General features: G+C 42.4%; 1 protein-coding gene across 3 annotated transcripts in view; it reads left to right on the top strand.

Moving 5' to 3' along the window:
* LOC126094933 (E3 ubiquitin-protein ligase RNF123-like) overlaps positions 1-21,015 on the top strand; it is a 203,476-nt gene that overhangs the window by 136,581 nt on the left and 45,880 nt on the right. For all 3 annotated transcript variants that reach the window (XM_049909600.1, XM_049909583.1, XM_049909591.1), the window contains exon 13: positions 1,655-2,051. In XM_049909600.1, coding sequence (XP_049765557.1) covers positions 1,655-2,051 — 397 coding nt within the window. The remainder of the gene's footprint in view (positions 1-1,654; positions 2,052-21,015) is intronic.

The following is a 21,015-nucleotide window of genomic DNA, read 5'->3' as shown; positions in this document are numbered from 1 at the left end:
AAAAAAATTAAGTGTCTATTGGAAGGATGAGCTAATGGGAATGTAGGTGGTGTATTTGTCACAGTAGACAAATCCACTGAAATAAAAATTGAAGCTGCATGTGAGATAGTGTGCCTAAGTCTCGGGGAGAAGATTGGGCATAAGCTTCTAATTGGATCCTTCTGTCAACCAACAGACTCGCCCACAGAAGTAGCCAAAAACTGCAGGGAGTATCTCAGTTTACTAATATGAATGTTCCCAGTCATACTGTCATGATTGGAGGAGAATTTACTCATCCAACAATCAACTGGGAAAATTAGCTTGTTAAGTGATGGCCATGACAAGACATCTTGCAAAACATTGTTAAAAGTCTTCTCTGAAAACTATGTAGAACAGATAATTTGCAAGCCCACTCAAGATGGGAATATAGAACACCTAATGGCAACAAATAGACTTGAATTCTTTGTGGATGTCCATGTTGAAACTGTTATCAACAACCATGAGGCAGTTCCAGAATGAGATTTTAACACTGCAGTGGAGTGTGCACTGATATGAAACTTCCTGGCAGATTAAAGCTGTGTGCCAGACCGAGACTGAAACTTGGGGCATTTGTCTTTCACAGGCTACCCAAGCATGACTCATGACCCATCCTCACAGCTTCAATTCCTCCAGTACCTCATCTCCTATTCCAAACTTCACAGAAGCTATTCTGTGAACCATACTTCAGCGCAATCTAGGTAACCTCTTTCTGTAGCTGAAGTGCTGATTCAAAATATAGTGAAGCTTCAGTGATGCCACACTTGAAATACTTGAATGCATCAACAGTACATTAAAAATTGTTTACCATCTTATTAAACAATGGATATCGAGAATGAAATAATGAAATATTATGAAAAGGATAGATCACTCACCATATAGCAGAGACGTTGAGTCACAGACAGGCACAACAAAAAGACTACTAAACATGTTAGCGATGGTCCAGAAGACCTTCTCCTGAATTAGACAACAAACACAACACACTCATTCATGTGGATGCCGCTCACACATACAAGACCATTGTCTCTGGCTGCCGAAGTCTGGCCTTGGCAGCCAGAGGCAGTGGTTATGTGTGCATGAGCTGTGCTTGAACAAGTGTGTGTTGTGTATGTTGTCTAATTCAGGAGAAGGCCTGCTGGTCAGAAGCTTATGTGGTTAGTAGTCTTTTCGCCTTGCCTGTCTGTGACTCAACATTTCTGCTATATGGTAAGCAGCAATCTATCCTTTTCATAATATTGTGATCACTTTATTAGCCTTTTATGAGAAAAGTACAGGGCGATTAACAAACTGTTTTCCTTGACTTGCACATATATGCGCATGCAAGTGGACCACAGCAATTAATAATAGAAAAAATCAGAAAGTTGTCAGAAGCTACTGTGTAGTGGAAAGGAAGTCAAACGAAGCAAATTAAACTAGAGGCGTTGTACAGTGCTCACCACAATTAAAAAAACTTCTCTGTGGGAAGCAAGATGTACAGAAGTTTTGAGTTAGCATTTCAATTTCTTCATTGTATATACTTTCATTTTCATCTTAACAGACATAATTTGGCTATCTAGTATGTACTCATTTTGAAGTTTAAAAGAATGATTCAAACCTTTTAATACCCATATGTCCAATTGTTCATTATTTTTTTCTTTAGGTTAGCACTCTGAGGGAGAATATGTCTGAGTATGTAATAGCTCTGAATGACACTAACTTCAGGCTAGCATCATACAGCAGTCACCTGAATGAAGCTGCCTCGTGCAGCACTGAAGATGAAGTTGTCAGAGAATTGTTAAATTCTCGCCATGTGTTTGAAACCAAACTCATGGAACAAGCTAGACACATGGCATGGGTGCGTGGGGCTGTCTACTCTCCAGAAAAGCAGGGTCATCTTGTTTGGTTCCTCAGAATAATTTTACAATCTCTCAAGAAAGCATCAGGAGAAGGAAATCTGTTTTCTTTTGTGCCTGATTTTTATCTTGAGACAGTCGTTGAGGTGTGTACTGCACTTAGATCCTATTTGCATCCCACAGCACCTCTGGAACAAGTTGAAGGTAAGAATCACATTGTAAGCATTTTTATGTTTCACTAATGGCTAAATTATGCCTGATATGGCTCATTTGATGTAAGGAACAGCTGCAAATAAATCCTCCTAAGTGAACTCGATACACCAATAATTACAGGAGGTGTTAAAAAGTATACTAAAAAAAGTACGCTCCTCGAAGAAATTATCTGGATAGGAAGGAAATCGTTAGTTGTGATTTACATGTATGGACTAACAAATGCTTACAGTATCAGAAAAATTGGATGATTTATTCAACAGAAAGAATTTAACAAATTGAGAAAGTCAATAATGCATGGATCCACCTTTGGTCCTTATGCAAGCAGTTATTTAGCTTGGGAGTGATTGATTGATAGAGTTGTTGGATATCCTCAGGAGGGATATCATACCAGGTCAATACAATTGGCGCATTAGAGCATCAAAATCCTGAGCTGGTTGAAGGGCCTTTCCCATAATGCCCCAAATGTTCTCAGTTGGGGAGAGTTCAGACAACCTTGCCGGCAAAGATAGGGTTTGGCAAGTATGAAGACAAGCAGTAGACACTCCTGCTGTGTGTGGATGGGCATTATCTCATTGAAATGTAAGCTCAGATTGGGTTGCCATGAAGGGCAACAAAACGTGGCATAGAATATCCACTAATGCTCGGGACGTCTCCAGACACATCTTTGGTGCTCATCAGGGCCGAGTTCAAAGTGGGACTCAACACTGAAGGCAGTTGAACTCCAGTGAACAAATTCCAGGTTGAAGACATGTCTGGAGACACCTGGATAGTGGTACATATCAACTTGACTGTCCCCACCACAAAGGCCTGCAACCAGGAGTGATGGTCTGGGGTGCCATTTCTTTTCATTGCAGAACCCCTTTGGATATCATCTATGGCACCCTTACAGCACAGTGGTATCTTGATGATATCCTATGCCTCATTTTGTTGCTCTTCGTGACAAGTCATCCAAAGTTATAGCAACATAATGTTTGATTACACATGGCAAGAGTTTCTTGTGCTTGTCAAACCCTACATGGGCCAGCAAGGTCACCAGATCTCCCCCCCCCCCCCCCCCCCCCCCCCCAATTGAGAACATTTGGAGCATTATGGGCAGGGCCCTCCAATTAGCTGGGGATTTTGATGAACTAACCCACCAGTTGGAGAGAATTTGTCACGATATCCCTCAGGAGGACATTCAGCAAATCTGTAAATCGGTTCCAATCTGAATAACAGCTTGCCAAAGGCCAGAGGTGGGTCATTGAATTGTTGACTTTCTTAATTGTGAAGATCTTTCTCTTTTGTAAATCACCCAATTTTTCTGAAGTTCTAATCATTTGTTTGTTTGTAGATGTACACCATATCTGCCAATTTCCATCCTGTTTGGATAATTACTTCGAGGTGCATCTTTTCTTTGTCTTATAATGTAAGTTGAACATATATTTGTTTCAAAATAATTAATGGAAAATCTCATATAAAGATGTGAAACAAATACTAACAAAGAGATAGAGGGGCTGGCATTTCTTACCTCAGCTCAGTACAGCCGATAGATACACATAAAACAGAACCGAAAATTCGTGGCAAACGCATCTGCTCCAGTGATGAATCCCTCAACAATTACACCAATAACCTGACCAGTGCTTTCCTCTCCCGCAACTATCCTGCAGACCTTGTCCACAAACAGATCTCCCGAGCAATACATTTCTCCCCGTCCAACAACAATGTTCCTACCCCCAGACCACACAGAAGCATCCCCCTTGTCACCCAATATTATCCTGGCCTCGAAAACATCAACAAATTACTCCGCCAGGGATATGACTTTCTCAAGTCAACCCCTGAAATGAGATCATCCCTTGACAAAATTCTCCCCACACCACTCAGAGTTGCCTTTCGTCGCCCCCCTAACCTCCGTAACATCCTTGTTAAACCCTACAATATTCCCAGACCACCTTCTCTACCCAGCGGTTCCTACCCCTGTAACCGACCCCGCTGCAAAACCTGCCCCATGCATCCCCCCACAACCACCTACTCCAGCCCCGCTACTGGTAAAACATACACAATTCAAGGCAGGGCCACATGTGAAACTACACGTCATTTATCAACTGACATGCCTGCACTGCACAGCCTTTTACATCGGCATGACAACAACTAAACTGGCTGAGCGCATGAACGGACACAGACGAACTGTCCGCCTAGGAGATGCCCAATACCCAGTAGCGGAGCATGCCCTCCAGCATAATTCTAGGGACCTAGGAACCTGCTACACCGTATGTGCCATTTGGCTTCTCCCACCCAACACCAGTCCCTCTGAACTGCGGAGATGGGAACTTGCACTCCAACACATCCTTTCATCCCGCCATCCCCCTGGACTGAACCTACGTTAAACAACCTCACTCCCATTTACTCTTCAGTCTTCTCCTCTTTCCCTTTCCTCTTTAGCCATTCACGCATCTTTTCATCCTACATAGTTGTGTTTATCTTTATACTACATACCTCTTTACTTCTGTATGCATCCTCTTTGGTTTGAAGCTGGCACAGTACTTACAGTAGAATATCTTTGGCTTCCCTCTGACAACCATGCCTCCATCCTTGCTACCCTCCCTATTTTCCTTTCCCTGTTGCTTCATAGCCTGGGTTGTGAGTAACTGAATCTCCTTTCCCTTCTTCCCTTTCTTTCCCCTCTCTCCTCCCTGATGAAGGAACATCTGTTCCGAAAGCTAGGAATGTAATTTTTGGTTCTGTTTTATGTGTATCTATCGGCTGTACTGAGCTGAGGTAAGTACTGGCCAGCCCCTCTATCTCTTTGTTAGTATATATTTGTTTCACTTTGTCTGTAAGTGAATTCCTAGTAACTCCATCCCTCAGCTTTTGTAGAAAACTTGATCATTACGAAAATCAGATTGTGGATAGCAAGTTGCTGTTTGCAGCACAGAAACTTGTATACATTCTTTGGCAATCAGAATGTAGAATAATTTTTATTTAACTATGTTTGAGGATACATTCATGATCAAGATGTTTTCTGCAATTGAGGATGTAAAATAGTAGTCCTATTAGTAAAGTTTCTACAAATCAGTTAAATTTTAGAGAAACAACAACAAATGTCACTGAAAGCCGTCTGAATATTCCAAAAGGTTTCCACTTGGCAGTCACCCAGTTACTGTTCAAAATTTGATGCAGTAGCACTGCTCCATTGTTCTGTCATTTCCATTGCAATGAAAAACCGATGTGAGCACTAGACACTACCTCACTCAGCTGCTGCTTGTCAGCAGACAATACGAGATCTATTAGAAAAGTATGCAACCTTTGGCCGGGGAAAGAAAAACTGGCTTACCTGTAGTGTTGAATACCTAATCACCCTCAGAGTAGTTCTCTTGGGACTCCACACACTACTTCCAGCAGTGCCACCATTCTGGGAAGCATGCTGAAAAACCCTGTTTCGGAGTGTAGTTCAGCTTGACTGTCATTGCTGCTGCTCTCTTGTCTGAAATCACCTTTCAATGGCCTCTTTGATTATGGGGAACTACCAGAAATCACAGGGAGTCATACAAAGAGAGTAAGCAGTCTGTTGAAGTATGTATAGGAATCTGGTTTTTCACCAAAAGGTCTGAATCAAGTGCGATGAATATGCTGGAGCATTGTCATGATAGAGCTGCCAATTTCCTGTTGACTTTAAGTCCGATCTCTTGCGCCATGCAGCATCATGTAGGCGACAGAGGACATCACTGTGGTACCCTTTTTTGATTGTTTGACCATGTGGTGCATCATTGTGGTATACAACACCATGGGAGTCAAAGAAAACAATCAGTATCAACTTTGACATTGCTGTGTGCATGGTAGGTAGTCTTCTTGATGAGGAATGCTTCCACTGTGATGACAGGGATTTGGTTTCTGGGTCATACCTGTACACCCAGGTGGGTTCGACAGAAGACTCGACTTGTTAACTCTCTGGATGACTGACTGGGCCCTTTGGTACTCTATGGCGATCTAAATACTGGCAGCCGAGAGGGTGTTGGCGATGCATTTCTTATGAGTCTGTCTTTGGCCTCTATTGATCTTCTCGCAACCTCTTTGCCGCTTGGCGTGCTGGCGGCAGCTTACGCCAACACGTCGATTCTGATGGTATTTCTATATGGAGATAGCTTGAACCCTGAGGAAGACCGTAAGCTACTTTAGAAAGTTGTATCTTTTTGAGTATTATTACCATTTTTAAATATGTATGTGTGAGTGACATGGAGATGACGCTGTTGCAATGGTTGGTGACTCTTAGTGCCTATAGATTATTCTGTGACAGTGCAAATCCAATGTTATTGTGCACATGGTTCATGATATTGAGTTCCTCCATCACCTGGCATAGGTGGAGAATTATAGTAGAGGTACAGAATGAAATCAAACAATAAGCCTGAGGACCATATTTAAAATTATTATTATAAGCCTCGCAAACGAAGTCAGATGTAGTGTGTAGTTCAAGAAAAGAGCTCAGGCTGTGAAAGATTTTCAAATCCAGCAAACCTCAGAGCAATCTCATGTCCACCAGGACCTGGATGCACATCATCAGGTGGCCTGAAGAACTACAGAGACAGAACAGTCACAGGCTCTTTGCATTTTAGATACTGAGCATCACACATCTCTTAAGGCTTCCGAGATACTTGAAGACTCACAATGATGGCATCATTTAAGGGCTGTATGACAAACAGAGAGTTTTACCTTTGCATGTAGAATATATGAGGCTATTGGTGAGGTTGCATATGATTATGGTCTATTAATTGACTACATTAATCACAAATTAGTCATCATAGGTGGATGGATAAACAATGTAGGCACTGTAATACATTAAAATGGAAGAGAGAAATGGTTGGTTTGTGTTTCTCTGGTGGCAAAATCTCACATCCAGCACTAGATGAGCTGGAGAAACCCCTTAAAACTCTACTTCTGCATAAATGTAATGAATCAAGGCATTTAAAAAAATATATATATAATTAGAAAATATAATTCATGCTTTCAGATTCAACATGCAGCAAAATCATAGTAAGACTTTCATTACATACCCATATACTAGCACTGTGTACATCTTCTATGCATACGTGTTTACACCACCATATTCACAGACATCTCATAAAATTACTAGCTTACTTGTTGACCATCATTCATCATAAAAAAGTATTTATATGTGAAGGAAGCAGCGGGTAACTGTACATTTATAACATAGTTAATAGTAGTAATACTAAGATGTTTTACAGGTAATGCAGTTATCTATAATGAAGTACCACCACAAAAAAGTTGCACTCACACATCCAGTTAGATCTTGATAAGATTTCAAAATGGTGCAGAGAGTGGAAGCTTGCTTTAGATGTACAGAAATTTAAAATTGTGTGTCTCATAAAACGAAAAAATGCAGTATCCTGTGAGTACGATGTCAGTGAGTCACAATGGGAATTAGTCAATTTGTATTGATATCTGTGTTTAACAATGTTTGAAGATCTGAAATGGGATGATTGCATAGGCACATTCATAGGTAAAGCAGGTGACAGATCTTGGTTGTTGGTAGTATACTGGGAAAATGCACTCTGTCTACAAAGGAGATGATTTACAAAACACTTTTTCATGCCTTATTAGAAATTAACTCAAAGTTTGTGTGACCTACACCAAGCAAGGGTAAAATACAGTGTTGAAAATATACTAAGTAGGACAGCATGAATGATCACAGGTTTGTTTGACGCATGGGAGACCATCACATAAATGCTGAAAAGTCTAAATTGTCATAAGCTTGAAGATAGATGCCAAATTCTCCACATAAGTTTACTTGCAAAATGTCAACAACCAGTATTAGGTGAAGAATCTCCAACATATCACTCATGTAGTGATTGCAAGGCGAGGTTAGACTAATCACATTATACACGGAGGAATTTCAGTAGTTTTCCTTCCTGCACTCCATACGAAAATAGAAGTGGAAGAATCCTTAACATGTAGTACGATGGGAAGTCACCTTTGCCAAACACTTTAGTTATTTGTAGAATAGATAAAAGACAGATGCTGTGTGGGAAGGAGAAAACTCCTGCCACAACAAATAAAATGGTTTGGCATGTCAAGTGACTCAAGATGCCATCATTCCCTGTACCGGGTGCCAGTGAGCCTCCAACCCAAGATGGCCATGACATACACCATAAGTGATTTGATCATGACCAGAGAGTGCATACCTGATGCATTGCACACACCATCTCATGTACAGGGCTATTACAAATGATTGAAGCGATTTCATAAATTCACTGTAGCTCCATTCATTGACATATGGTCACGACACACTACAGATACGTAGAAAAACTCATAAAGTTTTGTTCAGCTGAAACCGCACTTCAGGTTTCTGCCGTCAGAGCGCTCGAGAGCGCATTGAGACAAAATTGCGACAGGAGCCGAGAAAGCGTATGTCGTGCTTGAAATGCACTCACATCAGTCAGTCATAACAGTGCAACGACACTTCAGGACGAAGTTCAACAAAGATCCACCAACTGCTAACGCCATTCGGCGATGGTATGCGCAGTTTAAAGCTTCTGGATGCCTCTGTAAGGGGAAATCAACGGGTCGGCCTGCAGTGAGCGAAGAAACGGTTGAACGCGTGCGGGCAAGTTTCACGCGTAGCCCGCGGAAAATTGGCTCATGGCACAACTGGAGACTGACAGCGCGACTTCATCTTTCAACAGGATGGTGCGCCACCGCACTTCCATCGTGATTTTCGGCATTTCTTAAACAGGAGATTGGAAAACCGATGGATCGGTCATGGTGGAGATCATGATCAACAATTCATGTCATGGCCTCCACGCTCTCCCGACTTAACCCCATGCGATTTCTTTCTGTGGGGTTATGTGAAAGATTCAGTGTTTAAAACTCATCTACCAAGAAACGTGCCAGAACTGCGAGCTCGCATCAACGATGCTTTCGAACTCATTGATGGGGACATGCTGCGCCGAGTGTGGGAGGAACTTGATTATCGGCTTGATGTCTGCCGAATCACTAAAGGGGCACATATCGAACATTTGTGAATGCCTAAAAAAACTTTTTGAGTTTTTGTATGCGTGTGCAAAGCATGGTGAAAATATCTCAAATAATAAAGTTATTGTAGATCTGTGAAATCGCTTCAATCATTTGTAATAACCCTGTATTGTGAGGACATTGACCTTTTCCAATGCCCCTTATCAACGGTGCATTGTTAAGATCCACAACACATATCAAACCACTGCCTGCAGAATCAGCTGCTGTGGGCAACAACAGATTGATGATAGTGGTCTCCGTTGATTGTTGTGGACTCTTAACAGCAGATAGACAGTCCATAGTGCACATAACAATTTGCCACTTCAGTACACAATGACAACAACAACAACAACAACAACAACCTGTGAATCACCACCTCACTGTCGGATACAGAAGCCACCTCTACACTTTTTTATCTCTGCTCTGTGCACATCACAGAGTTCAGAGGTTAATATGGCCACAGAAATATCGTGATTGGATGGTCAAAGCTTGGAAAAAGCTACCTAATCTGTTGAGTGGTGGTTCACTATTTTATGTGTTGGTGGTAGGGTACAAATCCATTGTAAACAACATTAAGTGATGCGTCCCACTTGCCGTCAGGAAACTTTGCACATAAGACAAGTGGTGGAGGTATGTTTATATAATAGAGTGTGAAAAGGTAGTTCCGATATGTCTGTCACCATTTCATAATGGTGAACAACTTTTTAGCAAATCATCATGTGCATCAATTTATGATCTCTGTTGGATTTTATTTATTGGATTCAGGAAGAATTTATGTTGTTCTGCTTTTATATATATGTTTGTGTCTGTTTGTGTGTCTATCGACCTGCCAGCGCTTTTGTTTGGTAAGTCTCATCATCTTTCTTTATATACATCTCTGCCCAAACTCTTTGTCTTTAAATATGTCTGCTTGTGTCTGTATATGTGTGGATGGATATGTGTGTGTGTGTGCGCGAGTGTATACCCGTCCTTTTTTCCCCATAAGGTAAGTCTTTCCGCTCCCGGGACTGGAATGACTCCTTACCCTCTCCCTTAAAACCCACATCCTTTCGTCTTTCCCTCTCCTTCCCTCTTTCCTGATGAGGCAACAGTTTGTTGCGAAAGCTTGAATTTTGTGTGTATGTTTGTGTTCGTTTGTTTGTCTGTCGACCTGCCAGCACTTTCATTTGGTAAGTCACATCATCTTTGTTTTTAGGTATATTTTTCCTTCATGGAATGTTTCCTTCTATTATAACCATATATATATAATAGTGGGAAACATTCCACGTGGGAAAAATATATTTAAAAAGAAAGATGATGAGACTTACCAAACAAAAGCGCTGGCAGGTCGATAGACACACAAACAAACACAAACATACACACAAAATTCTAGCTTTCGCAACCAACGGTTGCCTCGTCAGGAAAGAGGGAAGGAGAAGGAAAGACAAAAGGATATGGGTTTTAAGGGAGAGGGTAAGGAGTCATTCCAATCCCGGGAGCGGAAAGACTTACCTTAGGGGAAAAAAGGACAGGTATACACTCGCGCACACACACACATATCCATCCACACATACACAGACACAAGCAGACATGTGTCTGTATATGTGTGGATGGATATGTGTGTGTGTGCGAGTGTATACCCGTCCTTTTTTCCCCCTAAGGTAAGTCTTTCTGCTCCCGGGACTGGAATGACTCCTTACCCTCTCCCTTAAAACCCACATCCTTTCGTCTTTCCCTCTCCTTCCCTCTTTCCTGATGAGGCAACAGTTTGTTGCGAAAGCTTGAATTTTGTGTGTATGTTTGTGTTAGTTTGTGTGTCTGTCGACCTGCCAGCACTTTCATTTGGTAAGTCACATCATCTTTGTTTTTATATATATATATATATATATATATATAATTATTGCTATTGAGGGTTCTTACCTTCTTCCGCATGGGAGTTTATCTTTGTCTTGTCGTAGACGATGTAAGATAAATTCTGATTGCACTATTTACTTATGGGTGAAGGCTAGTGGCCCTTCCTCTTTGGAAGATTGTCGCATTGTGGGTGATTGTACTATATATAATCATTGAAAGTAGCAGTTCTCACATCATCGTTGTTTTTAGGTGTATATATATATATATATATATATATATATATATATAATTAAAAAGAAAGATGATAAGACTTACCAAACAAAAGCGCTGGCAGGTCGATAGACACACAAACAAACACAAACATACACACAAAAATCTAGCTTTCGCAACCAACGGTTGCCTCGTCAGGAAAGAGGGAAGGAGAAGGGAAGACAAAAGGATATGGGTTTTAAGGGAGAGGGTAAGGAGTCATTCCAATCCCGGGAGCGGAAAGACTTACCTTAGGGGGAAAAAATGACAGGTATATATATATATATATATATATATATATATATATATATATATATATATATATATATATAGACACACACCTAAAAACAACGATGATGTGACTTACCAAATGAAAGTGCTGGCAGGTCGACAGACACACAAACGAACACAAACATACACACAAAATTCAAGCTTTCGCAACAAACTGTTGCCTCATCAGGAAAGAGGGAAGGAGAGGGAAAGACGAAAGGATGTGGGTTTTAAGGGAGCGGGTAAGGAGTCATTCCAGTCCCGGGAGCGGGAGCGGAAAGACTTACCTTATGGGGAAAAAAGGATGGGTATACACTCGCACACACACACACATATCCATCCACACATATACAGACACAAGCAGACATATTTAAAGACAAAGAGTTTGGGCAGAGATGTCAGTCGAGGCAGAAGTGCAGAGGCAAAGATGTTGTTGAATGACAGGTGAGGTATGAGTGGCGGCAACTTGAAATTAGCGGAGATTGAGGCCTGGTGGATAACGGGAAGAGAGGATATATTGAAGAGCAAGTTCCCCTCTCCGGAGTTCAAATAGGTTGGTGTTAGTAGGAAGTATCCAGATAACCCGGACGGTGTAACACTGCGCCAAGATGTGCTGGTCGTGCACCAAGGCATGTTTAGCCACAGGGTGATCCTCATTACCAACAAACACTGTCTGCCTGTGTCCATTCATGCGAATGGACAGTTTGTTGCTGGTCATTTCCACATAGAATGAATCACAGTGTAGGCAGGTCAGTTGGTAGATCACGTGGGTGCTTTCACACGTGGCTCTGCCTTTGATTGTGTACACCTTCCGGGTTACAGGACTGGAGTAGGTGGTGGTGGGAGGGTGCATGGGACAGGTTTTACACCGGGGGCGGTTACAAGGGTAGGAGCCAGAGGGTAGGGAAGGTGGTTTGGGGATTTCATAGGGATGTACTAAGAGGTTACGAAGGTTAGGTGGACGGCGGAAAGACACTCTTGGTGGAGTGGGGAGGATTTCATGAAGGATGGATCTCATTTCAGGGCAGGATTTGAGGAAGTCGTATCCCTGCTGGAGAGCCACATTCAGAATCTGATCCAGTCCCGGAAAGTATCCTGTTACAAGTGGGGCACTTTTGTGGTTCTTCTGTGGGAGGTTCTGGGTTTGAGAGGATGAGGAAGTGGCTCTGGTTATTTGCTTCTGTACCAGGTCGGGAGGGTAGTTGCGGGATGCGAAAGCTGTTGTCAGGTTGTTGGTGTAATGCTTCAGGGATTCCGGACTGGAGCAGATTCGTTTGCCACGAAGACCTAGGCTGTAGGGAAGGGACCGTTTGATGTGGAATGGGTGGCAGCTGTTGTAATGGAGGTACTGTTGCTTGTTGGTGGGTTTGATGTGGACGGACGTGTGAAGCTGGCCATTGGACAGGTGAAGGTCAACATCAAGGAAAGTGGCATGGGATTTGGAGTAGGACCAGGTGAATGTGATGGAACCAAAGGAGTTGAGGTTGGAGAGGAAATTCTGGAGTTCTTCTTCACTGTGAGTCCAGATCATGAAGATGTCATCAATAAATCTGTACCAAACTTTGGGTTGGCAGGCCTGGGTAACCAAGAAGGCTTCCTCTAAGCGACTCATGAATAGGTTGGTGTACGAGGGGGCCATCCTGGTACCCATGGCTGTTCCCTTTAATTGTTGGTATGTCTGGTTTTCAAAAGTGAAGAAGTTGTGGGTCAGGATGAAGCTGGCTAAGGTAATGAGGAAAGAGGTTTTAGGTAGGGTGGCAGGTGATCGGCATGAAAAGAAGTGCTCCATCGCAGCGAGGCCCTGGACGTGCGGTATATTTGTGTATAAGGAAGTGGCATCAATGGTTACAAGGATGGTTTCTGGGGGTAACGGATTGGGTAAGGATTCCAGGCGTTCGAGAAAGTGGTTGGTGTCTTTGATGAAGGATGGGAGACTGCATGTAATGGGTTGAAGGTGTTGATCTACGTAGGCAGAGATAATTTCTGTGGGGGCTTGGTAACCAGCTACAATGGGGCGGCCGGGATGATTGGGTTTGTGAATTTTAGGAAGAAGGTAGAAGGTAGGGGTGCGGGGTGTCGGTGGGGTCAGGAGGTTGATGGAGTCAGGTGAAAGGTTTTGTAGGGGGCCTAAGGTTCTGAGGATTCCTTGAAGCTCTGCCTGGACATCAGGAATGGGATTACCTTGGCAAACTTTGTATGTGGTGTTGTCTGAAAGCTGACGCAGTCCCTCAGCCACATACTCTTGACGATCAAGTACCACGGTCGTGGAACCCTTGTCCGCCGGAAGAATGACGATGGACCGGTCAGCCTTCAGATCACGGATAGCCTGTGCTTCAGCAGTGGTGATGTTGGGAGTAGGATTAAGGTTTTTTAAGAAGGATTGAGAGGCAAGGCTGGAAGTCAGAAATTCCTGGAGGGTTTGGAGAGGGTGATTTTGAGGAAGAGGAGGTGGGTCCCGCTGTGACGGAGGACGGAACTGTTCCAGGCAGGGTTCAATTTGGATAGTGTCTTGGGGAGTTGGATCATTAGGGGTAGGATTAGGATCATTTTTCTTCGTGGCAAAGTGATACTTCCAGCAGAGAGTACGAGTGTAGGATAGTAGATCTTTGACGAGGACTGTTTGGTTGAATCTGGGAGTGGGGCTGAAGGTGAGGCCTTTGGATAGGACAGAGGTTTCGGATTGGGAGAGAGGTTTGGAGGAAAGGTTAACTACTGAATTAGGGTGTTGTGGTGCCAGATTGTGTTGATCGGAATTTTGAGGTTTTGGAGGGATTGGAGCTGGAAGTGGGAGATTGAGTAGATGGGAGAGACTGGGTTTGTGTGCAATGAGAGGTGGTTGAGGTTTGCTGGAAAGGTTGTGAAGGGTGAGTGAGTTGCCTTTCCGGAGGTGGGAAACCAGGAGATTGGATAGTTTTTTGAGGTGAAGGGTGGCATGCTGTTCTAATTGGCGGTTGGCCTGTAGGAGGATGCTCTGAATAGCCGGTGTGGATGTGGGAGAGGAAAGATTGAGGACTTTTATTAAGGATAGGAGTTGACGGGTGTGTTCATTGACTGAGTTGATGTGTAGGTGAAGGATTAGGTGGGTGAGGGCAATGGATTGTTCAGTTTGGAACTGGTATAGGGACTGATGGAAAGAAGGGTTGCAGCCAGAGATGGGAACTTTAAGTGTGAGGCCTTTGGGGGTTATGCCAAATGTCAGACAAGCCTGAGAAAATAAAATATGTGAGCGTAATCTGGCTAGGGTGAAGGCATGTTTGCGGAGGGAATGTAAATAAAACTTAATGGGCTCATTGTGGGGGTGTTGTGAGGGTGACATGGTATTAGAAGGTGGAAAGTTTAACAAGAGGTTGAAATGAAAAAGCAAGATAGAAATATATGGGGAGAGATGAAGGTGAACTAGAAAGCAATTGGAGATCTGGTCTGAAAAAAGGCGAAAAAGTGTTGGTTAAGTTGATACTGTGGTGAACTTGGGTTGGTAGATAGCGATGTGCAAAAAGGTTAGGTGGTTGTGTTGCTGCTAAATCACGTTAAAGGACGGAGAAATTCGGGAAAATTTCGAGAAAATTTCGAAAAAACGTATTAAAGGAGTGGTGTTGTGGTGAAAGATTACGAAAATGGGGCTAACAATTGTAGAAATAATGACGTTAAAACCTGTGGGGAGCGGCTAAAATGATCAGTGATGTGTGAAAAACGGAAGTGGAAATAAAGTTAAAGTTATTAGAACTAGCTGAAATGGTTGTTAAATACGTGAAAGCAGCTGTTATTGAACTAGAAACGGTGGATTTTATAGCAGCGGTAGTGTTGAAAGTGGAAAATAAAATTTTTTTGTTATGGTTGGGAAGTGGGTTACATATTGTTGAGCGTATATAGGCGGGATAAAATTGTATAGTAGATTACGGTAAAAGGGAAGGTGAATACAAAGTGAAACTACTGGTAAAAACAGAAAGAGAAAATAAAGAGAAAAAAGAGAAATAAGACGACAGGAAAGATTTCGAAATGCAAAGGCGACAATAACAAACGTAATTGTTGGGTTCAAATTAATGATATGGTTATAATAGAAGGAAACATTCCATGAAGGAAAAATATACCTAAAAACAAAGATGATGTGACTTACCAAATGAAAGTGCTGGCAGGTCGACAGACACACAAACGAACACAAACATACACACAAAATTCAAGCTTTCGCAACAAACTGTTGCCTCATCAGGAAAGAGGGAAGGAGAGGGAAAGACGAAAGGATGTGGGTTTTAAGGGAGAGGGTAAGGAGTCATTCCAGTCCCGGGAGCGGGAGCGGAAAGACTTACCTTATGGGGAAAAAAGGACGGGTATACACTCGCACACACACACATATCCATCCACACATATACAGACACAAGCAGACATATTTAAAGACAAAGAGTTTGGGCAGAGATGTCAGTCGAGGCAGAAGTGCAGAGGCAAAGATGTTGTTGAATGACAGGTGAGGTATGAGTGGCGGCAACTTGAAATTAGCGGAGATTGAGGCCTGGTGGATAACGGGAAGAGAGGATATATTGAAGAGCAAGTTCCCCTCTCCGGAGTTCAAATAGGTTGGTGTTAGTAGGAAGTATCCAGATAACCCGGACGGTGTAACACTGCACCAAGATGTGCTGGTCGTGCACCAAGGCATGTTTAGCCACAGGGTGATCCTCATTACCAACAAACACTGTCTGCCTGTGTCCATTCATGCGAATGGACAGTTTGTTGCTGGTCATTCCCACATAGAATGCATCACAGTGTAGGTAGGTCAGTTGGTAGATCACGTGGGTGCTTTCACACGTGGCTCTGCCTTTGATTGTGTACACCTTCCAGGTTACAGGACTGGAGTAGGTGGTGGTGGGAGGATGCATGGGACAGGTTTTACACCGGGGGCGGTTACAAGGGTAGGAGCCAGAGGGTAGGGAAGGTGGTTTGGGGATTTCATAGGGATGTACTAAGAGGTTACGAAGGTTAGGTGGACGGCGGAAAGACACTCTTGGTGGAGTGGGGAGGATTTCATGAAGGATGGATCTCATTTCAGGGCAGGATTTGAGGAAGTCGTATCCCTGCTGGAGAGCCACATTCAGAGTCTGATCCAGTCCCGGGAAGTATCCTGTCACAAGTGGGGCACTTTTGGGGTTCTTCTGTGGGAGGTTCTGGGTTTGAGGAGATGAGGAAGTGGCTCTGGTTATTTGCTTCTGTACCAGGTCGGGAGGGTAGTTGCGGGATGCGAAAGCTGTTTTCAGGTTGTTAGTGTAATGGTTCAGGGATTCAGGACTGGAGCAGATTCGTTTGTCACGAAGGCCTAGGCTGTAGGGAAGGAAACAAAGATGATGTGACTTACCAAACAAAAGATCTGGCAGGTCGATAGACACACAAACAAACACAATCATACACTCAAAATTCAAGCTTTCGCAACCAACGGTTGCTTCATCAGGAAAGAGGGAAGGAGAGGGAAAGACGAAAGGATGTGGGTTTTAAGGGAGAGGGTAAGGAGTCATTCCAATCCCGGGAGCGGAAAGACTTACCTTAGGGGGAAAAAAGGACAGGTATACACTCTCACACACACCCATATCCAACCACACATACATAAAGGCAAAGAAACTCTTTGCCTTTAAATATGTCTGCTTGTGTCTGTATATGTGTGGACGGATATGTGTGTGTGTGCGAGTGTATACCTGTCGTTTTTTCCCCCTAAGGTAAGTCTTTTCACTCCCGGGATTGGAATGACTCTTTACCCTCTCCCTTAAAACCCACATCCTTTCATCTTTACCTCTCCTTCCCTCTTTCCTGACGAAGCAACTGTGGGTTGCGAAAGCTTGACATTTTGTGTGTGTGTTTGTGTGTTTTTTTATTGTGCCTATCTACCAGCGCTTTCCTGTTTGGTAAGTCATGGAATCTTTGTTTTTAATATATGACTGTTACATTGAAGTAATATAAGACTTCTTCTCCAGCGTGAACTATTCTTGCTGGAAGGAATTGTAATATAAAAACTTCTACTTTTCTTCAGCAATTATTTGGACATTTTTCATATTAACCTCAATATATTCACCACAGATATGTACCATATCCTTCAACTAACATTAACTTCAATCAAAACATCTAACCCAAACACTACATATAATTTTTTTCATAGAATGACAGATTCAGAATTACAGATCAATTCATAATTAATTTGTTTCAGTATCAGTGCAGCCATTTCATCCTTTCTTGGATTTTCTCTGATTTGACTCACTTCCCAGAGTAGGCGAGCATTTCACCGACCTTCTATATCTCGACCTCACAAGTACATCCTCTCTCGAAGTTACTGCATTCGTCGTCCCATCTTGTGGTCACACATTGTCTCTTGGCCTGGATCTCCACTTGGAAATAAGACATTAAAGCCATGCATTAGTCGTGCTGTTTTACTGAATAATTTTTTTAACTACTTTTTCATTCACAAGCATCATTTGTGAATAAGAATTAGGAACTTATGTCTCCCTTCTAGAGTTACATGTAACACCACAAGTATCCTGTTGGTGATTTGTACCACAGACATGAGGCGTGCTTGTGTGGGCTCCCATATAAGCTAACACCAGTCATTTTAAGAACAGGGATGCTGTGTAGCAAGTACTGTGTGCTTTGGATACATCCCCAACTAATTGCATGAATTGGCGGCAATGGCTGAGCAGCCATTGATCAAGCACCTCATGTCCACACAATGACATATCTTCAGATCAAAAGAGGGATTTTATATATTTCTGAGTAGATGTGTCCAATACAGTTGCTCACATGCGTATCTTCAATCTTAATTTTTCATTATCAGTATTGCAGGTGGGGAGGAATATATAAACATGCAAATTTCAGATGTGAGTTCTTGTGCTGTTTGTAATAATTTTAATTCCATTCTCTGTGTTCTTGTCTGTCACAGGCCTTACTCTATGAAGGCTTATTTGTGATGTACATTCCATAATGTCATACGTACATAATTTTTTTTGTTATTAATCCTTTCTTGCTAAGTACATTCTGGACCATTAAAATTGCAACACCACGAAGAAAGCCAGTAACAAACGTTAACTTGGCATGAAGTATCCTACATTCTTGGAGATGCAGAAGATTAGCACTTCAGGGTGGCCACACTTATATTTCAAAATCTAAGGTGACTCTGAATGCAAAACAACCCGTCATTGTTCTGCAAGGGATTGCAGAAAAACATGCACATACATAGTAGGTTTGTTGTCAAAACTTACAAATGGTTACCTTATTACCAGTAACAGAGGGAGACAATAAAAGTATCGGTACACAGAAAATAAAATCAGCTAAAGACCTTCCTTAGATACAGATGCCACCAAGTCATCCTCACTGGAATGGTCCACAGAATCTGCTATGTCACTGCCAATGTCATGTTTATCTTGGATTTCTTTTATTAGTAGATTGTCTTCACTCCCATGTAAGGCATTTGTTACATGGCACTTCTTAAATGTATTCACAACTGATGCTGTGGATATGCATGTTCAAGCAGTCTGGATCCATTCCACTTTTAGAGATACTGAAGGCTTCATCAGATTCCCGATATGGGTCAGTGCTTGACTGCATTGAAGTAACCAATTGCTGTACAGCTGCTTCAGGTCACACCACATCTAACACTTGTTGGGAAATTATGTCTCCTGGAATGATGAAAAGATCTGTGTTCGATTTCAGGATTTTTGCCCTCACTGGTGGTGTCAGATGCTTATGAAAATGATCAAGGATGAACATTCCACAATTCTATAGAAGAGCACCTGGCCTCTTGCTCCAGGCTGTGCAGAGCCAACCTTCAATCAACTTATTGGTTGTACATCATTTTTTGTTACAGTGAAATACAGTGCTGGGTGCCATCTTTTACATTGATGTAGTCTTACAATTGAGGGTGACATAGGTTGCATCTTTGTTCCATTGGCAAGCACACACAACATCATAGTAATTTGCAATTTCTCATTGCTGGTAGTGCAAACCCATGAAGTCCGCCGCTCGTGGTCTCGCGGTAGCGTTCTCGCTTCCCGAGCACGGGGTCCCGGGTTCGATTCCCGGCGGGGTCAGGGATTTTCACCTGCCTCGAGATGACTGGGTGTTTGTGTTGTCCTCATCATTTCATCATCATCCAGGAAAGTGGCGAAATTGGACTGAGCAAAGGTTGGGAAATTGTACGGGCGCTGATAACCACGCAGTTGAGCGCCCCACAAACCAAACATCATCATCACAAACCCATGAAATTTTGGCACCTTTCTCCTGTACTGTTTTACTGGATGGCAAGTCGAAGTAGAGAGGCATCTTGTCAACGTTTGCAATGTGGTCTAAGAGATAAGCACCTTCCTTTCTCTGTCTTATACTGTGTCATTGATACTCAACCAACTTCTCCATATACAATACTGGAAGATGCTGAGCAAATGATGTTCGACGTTGCAGCACAAGTCCATCCTTGAACACCATCCAAAGCTGGTCTTAAATTGGACTCCGAGTTCCTGTGCCAATTCGTGTGCTTTATTTTGTATGCCCTCACAGGAAACTGCTGTTCCTTCTTTATGTTTCTTCAGCACAGTTGCCCCTACTTTCATTTGGACAATTCTGAAACATCCTCTCTGTGGGCCACTGAAAGCTTTCCTATTGGACTTTGCATTTTTTCAGAAGTCCTTTGCCCTCTTGCCATCCCCAAGCATTGGCTTCTGTGGCTCCACACGTCCTCAATACTGCACAATTGTTTGTTGCTTCTGCACACCGAGCAAGCATGATTTTGAAATTGGTGTTGTAACAATGCTTGCATCTTATTGAAAAATTCTATTTTGAATCATATTGTTCCACACCATGATACATTACACACTTTGCTGCACAGTTTAGAATTGGGCACTGCAAGGTCAAACAACAAATGATGAAAAAATTGCCGCAACAAACACTTTCTGCTATTGTACAACAGTGCTCAAAGTGCATGCGTACATTCAAGGTTCAAGTGTCAGGGATGAAGAGAGTAGAGGTACAGCTTAATGGAAGCTGAGTCTTCTCTATAGTAAAGAAAGAAAAACTCCATATCATATGCCACGAATGCCAGATGATCCCCTGCTTCTGGGCACAAAATTTCAGGAGAAAACCTTATCTTGGATTCGGAGGTATACAGTAAATAGGAGTAAAACCATTTACAGTCTGCACATCATGAGAGACCACACAGCAGGGTTTTCTGATTTAAAAGTTGTGTTTGAATATTGTTCATTTGTGAGAACATTGTGTTATGACTTGTATAAGGAACATGTAGCAATATGTGTTGGAATTTGACATTGACAGGATCATGGCCTTTCTGAAAATGATCCTGACTACTTCTTTACCTTTCTGCATGCCTAACTGTCACGACTGTTATTGGTTTGCTTAAGACAGTTTTACAAAGTTTGTGGAGCTTCTAAATCATTGATACGTTCTACAGTAATTCCAGTTGTACCAAAGAGATATGAACAAAATCAGTATTCTCCCCATGCTGAATATAATGCTGTGATAACAAGAATTCAGTATAGTGTCACGAATAATAAAAATCTTAGTATGTGACATGGCCTCCCCAACACCATACTGACTAAAATCAATTCAAAATACAATTTGTCTTTGG

Source organism: Schistocerca cancellata, chromosome 1 (assembly GCF_023864275.1).
Source record: "Schistocerca cancellata isolate TAMUIC-IGC-003103 chromosome 1, iqSchCanc2.1, whole genome shotgun sequence".
NCBI lineage: Eukaryota > Metazoa > Arthropoda > Insecta > Orthoptera > Acrididae > Schistocerca > Schistocerca cancellata.
Note: the sequence above shows the minus strand (reverse complement) of the source record. Positions and strands in the feature narration are given on the sequence as shown.